The sequence below is a fragment of the Arachis ipaensis genome, chromosome B03 (genome assembly GCF_000816755.2).
Source record: "Arachis ipaensis cultivar K30076 chromosome B03, Araip1.1, whole genome shotgun sequence".
NCBI classification, from domain to species: domain Eukaryota; kingdom Viridiplantae; phylum Streptophyta; class Magnoliopsida; order Fabales; family Fabaceae; genus Arachis; species Arachis ipaensis.
In genome coordinates, this window is record NC_029787.2 from 15,344,478 (window position 1) to 15,348,663 (window position 4,186).

A 4,186-nucleotide genomic window follows, 5' to 3' on the forward strand; every position below is an offset into this window, starting at 1 on the left:
ACTAATCTTCGGAAGAGTTGACCCTTGAAACAGTTCTTGTATCAATTTGATTCCCAAACTCTTTCCAAAGTCAAATGAATGTTCAATGTTCTGTGACATTTTTTCAAGGGCGAATTTAAGATTTTACTGTTACAAGTTATAACTCCATTCCGCCGTATTAGTTTACTTGTTTTATATTTTGACGAATTAAATATAAAAAATAAAGGAAAATGCCAAATTACTTAGCTTGTTGACTCTCATAAAGTCATTCAACTAACTATCACGGTCATATTTTGTCAAATAAATGTAGCACAGAAGTTTTCATAAAACCATGGGCCTTTGGCTAGAATATATTATTTCTTAATTCTCTTTAACATTTGTAATTTGATAGCTATGTAATGCTAAACCATCCCATATCATGTAATATATAAGTAGGTTTTAGTATTATTATGGTAAGGTGGTTATAATGATTATGTAAATATTGTTAAAATTAAAATTATATTTTTTTTATATTTTAGTAATACTTAAATTTCCATCCTAAAATAAGTAAATAATATAGAATTTTGACTTAACCTTGTAGTCCCAGAATCATTACTTTGAACCAGATTTTAATTTTTCTATATAGGCACTAAAGAAATTGAAACAAAAACAATCTCTTTACCAAAGTATAACTATCTATAATAAGTCAAATTTACAGATATAAAAAAAAGAAAGCAAGAAAAGCATAAAATTGCATGGATATGTTTCATCTAGCATCAGCAGAAGTGAAGGAGTCAGCAAAACCAGTAGGCTTAGCTGGAATACTTCCCTTACTATCTTCAAGACTAGTGTAACCCAATTCTTTCCCTTCCGCTTCCTTCCAAACCTTCAACATCTGCGAAAGCGGTTGACCGTAGTCAATGTCGCCAGACCCACCGTTGACTTCTTCGTCAACCGGTTGCCATTTCTCCACCAATGCCGACAGCACGTTCACTGCATGGCTCATGTCCGGCCGGTGGTTTGCTTCCCTGGCGGTGCAGTGTCCGGCCAGCTCCGCCACAATGTAGATGCTGTCGAAAATGTCTTGGGTGGCTTTGAGAGCAGGATCTATGGCGGCAAGAAGCTTTTCTTTGCTTGATTTGATTTGCCAGAACCATTCGGCTAAGTACCGGTTCTCCTCTGGCCGGTTCTCGTCCAGAGCCATTAGTCCGGTTAGAAGTTCCATTAACACCACACCGTAACTGAACACGTCCACTTTCGTCGTGATTTTACCCATCACTGTAAATCGCAGCAGAAGCACAAGATTATTAGGAAATCTAAAAAACAGAAAATACTAAAAATGAAAAAAAAAAAAATGCATACCCGCGTACTCAGGGGCGAGGTATCCGAAGGTTCCGGCAAGCTTGGTAGCCACAGACTTGTTCCCATCGGGGGCAAGTTTGACAAGACCAAAATCAGAAACCTTTGCCCGAAAATCATGAGCAAGTAGAATGTTGGAAGACTTGAGATCACGATGGATGAAGGTATGGCGAGCAAAACCATGAAGGTACTCCATTCCTCTTGCAACATCAAGTGCTATCACAAGCCTCTGAGACCAACACAGAGGCTCCAATTTCAATCTCTCCCATTCAAATAGATGCTTGCTTAGAGCACCTAAAGGCATATACTCATAAACCAATAGTTTTTCATTTCCTTCTATTGCGTGGCCTAGAAGCGACACCAAATGCCGGTGCCGCACCTTCGAAAGAACCCCTATTTCCGCCTGGAATTCGTCCACTCCCTTGCTCCTAATAGCTCCATTTTCCATTCTCTTCACTGCTATCTTCGTTCCATCTCCTAGCTCTCCCTTGTAAACCGTTCCAAACCCGCCTCGCCCTAGCTCATTTTCGGCTGCGAAATCCTTCGTCACCTCGCGTAGAACTTGTACTGATATCACAAGGTTTCGAGAATCACTCATATGAGTGTTTTCTGTTTCACCACTCAGGTTACTCACAGAACTTAACCTTGTCTTTGTTGACTTGGTATCAGCATCACAGCTCGAAACTGCGAATTTCAACATTGTTTCTGGGTTATATGTATCATGAGTGTGAGGATTAAGACTGCTAGGAGCCTTTTTCTTCTTCAAACAACATACAAATAGAGAAACAAGCAAAACAGCCACAAATGTAAAGATTCCAACACCAACAAGTAATACTACCAATTTCGATCTTTTCGAGCCATTTGATCTTTGAACCGGAGCATGGGAAGGCGGCATATGCGAGGGTGTTGGTTTTGGTTTTGGTGGCAGAGAGAGCAGAGGCCGTGGTGATGCCGGATTCGGGGGTGAAGGTTGTGGACTACTAATAGGTGAGGGACTCTTTCCGTGTTGATCAGCAAAAAGAGGGTTGCCATCAATAACAACCTTCATACCATCATTGAACTTTGGCAATGGAGGCTCAAAATTATTATAACTCAAATCCAACAAACTCAGTGATTTCAATTCAGTAAAATTACTAGGGACTTTGCCACTTATGTTATTTTGTGCAAGCATAATCTTAACAAGTGAATTCAACTTAGCAATTGAAGGACTCAATGTACCACTAAGATTTCTCCTAGGCAAATTGATAAGAGATACCTCAGAGTTCTGATTGCAGCTCAATCCAATCCAGTTCCCTCCACAAGGATCATTACCAGACCATTGAGAACTCAGAATTGAAGGGTAATTCAGACCATGGAGAAAATCAATGAGTGCATTAACTTGAGGTGCACATTGAATCCCAGGCTTACTCTGACAAAAGAAATTTGAACCATAAGATACTTGTGTAGCAGCCTTAAACTTTGGTATTGGCCCCATTAACATGTTATTGCTTAAATCAACTTGATCAAGGTCCATGTTTGCCATTGATTCCGGAATCAAACCAACAAGTTGGTTTCCATTGAGGTTGATCTCCTTCAAGGAAGTTAAATTCCCAATGTTGTTTGGAATTTCCCCATTGAACTTGTTTCCATTAAGCCAAAGCTGTGTAAGAAAAGTCATTGAGGCAATAACATCAATAGAACCACTCATGCCACCACCTTCTTGATTGTTAAGCCACAAAACCTGAATTGAAGATTGGCCAAAACTGTTTGGGATTCCACCAGAGATTCTGTTGTATGAGAGCCTCAGATTCAAAAGCGAAGGCAATGTGCCTAGAAATTCAGGCAATGGTCCAACCAAATTACAGTGCACAAAAGAGAGATTGGTTAATTGCAATGATTCTTTCAAGTCCAAAGGAAAAGACCACCCTGTGGTTGCATTCAAAGAAGGATTCATTTCCAAAGACAAGATCCTTATGTTTGTGAGTCCTTTGAAGAAATCAAAAGGGATTGTGTCAAATTCATTGTAATCCAAGAAAGCATATTCCAATTTGGACAATCCATTGAAACTTGGTAAAACCCCACTGAGGTTGTTCCTTTGGAGACCCAAATTCTGGAGTTCTGTGAGCTGGTTCAAATTCTGAGGGAGTGAACCTTTGAGACCAAGATTCTTTGACTGAATCTGTGTCACCCTGTCACCATTGCAATACACATAAGGCCATGGAGGATTGCCACATGGGTCACCTACTCCATTCTCTGGCCATTTGAGAAGCTCGGGATTTTGCAATCCTTTTCTGAAATCATTCAGAATTTTGAGATCATTTGGGTCTGTAGCACCGTAACAAACTGTGATCATCATCATCATGCAGAAGAAGGAGAGAAAGTTGCAAGCTTTGATCTGATGAAGATGAACACCAACCATGGTTTTAGAGAGAAACGGTGATCAAAGTTTGACACTTTTTGAGTAAATTCACAACCCCATGAATGGGAAAAGATCAAATTCTGACTCCTGTGACTGAAATTGAGACCGAAACAAAAAAGTTCAGAGAGTGAGAGAGAGAGAGAGAAAAAGAAGGAAGAGGTGAAGTAACAACAAAAACAAAGCAGTGTGTTTGAGTTTGTGTGTCTTGCATTTACCGAGAAATGTGCATAAAAAATGGGAAATTTTTATTATGAAAAATAAAAAAATATTGAAGGCATAATGCAGAGAGGGAATTGAAGAGTCAATGGCTAAGAAATAAATGCAATTTGCCGAGTTTTTTGCGTATTTGATAATTGATACATTACAGATATTTACATTTAATTACAATTTACCTGATATATATGTATCTTTTTCTTTTATTCAATTTTATCTTGACAATTAATAAATTTCTTTAGACACCAAAAAAATTGT

General features: G+C 38.8%; 1 protein-coding gene across 1 annotated transcript; it reads right to left on the reverse strand.

Moving 5' to 3' along the window:
- LOC107629782 (receptor protein kinase TMK1-like) lies at positions 571-3,982 on the reverse strand. Its single transcript, XM_016332669.2, has 2 exons — positions 1,321-3,982; positions 571-1,236 (listed from the first exon to the last, which is right to left on the reverse strand). Exons 1-2 carry the CDS (start codon positions 3,713-3,715, stop codon positions 725-727), a joined length of 2,907 nt encoding a protein of 968 aa, XP_016188155.1. The 5' UTR covers positions 3,716-3,982; the 3' UTR covers positions 571-724.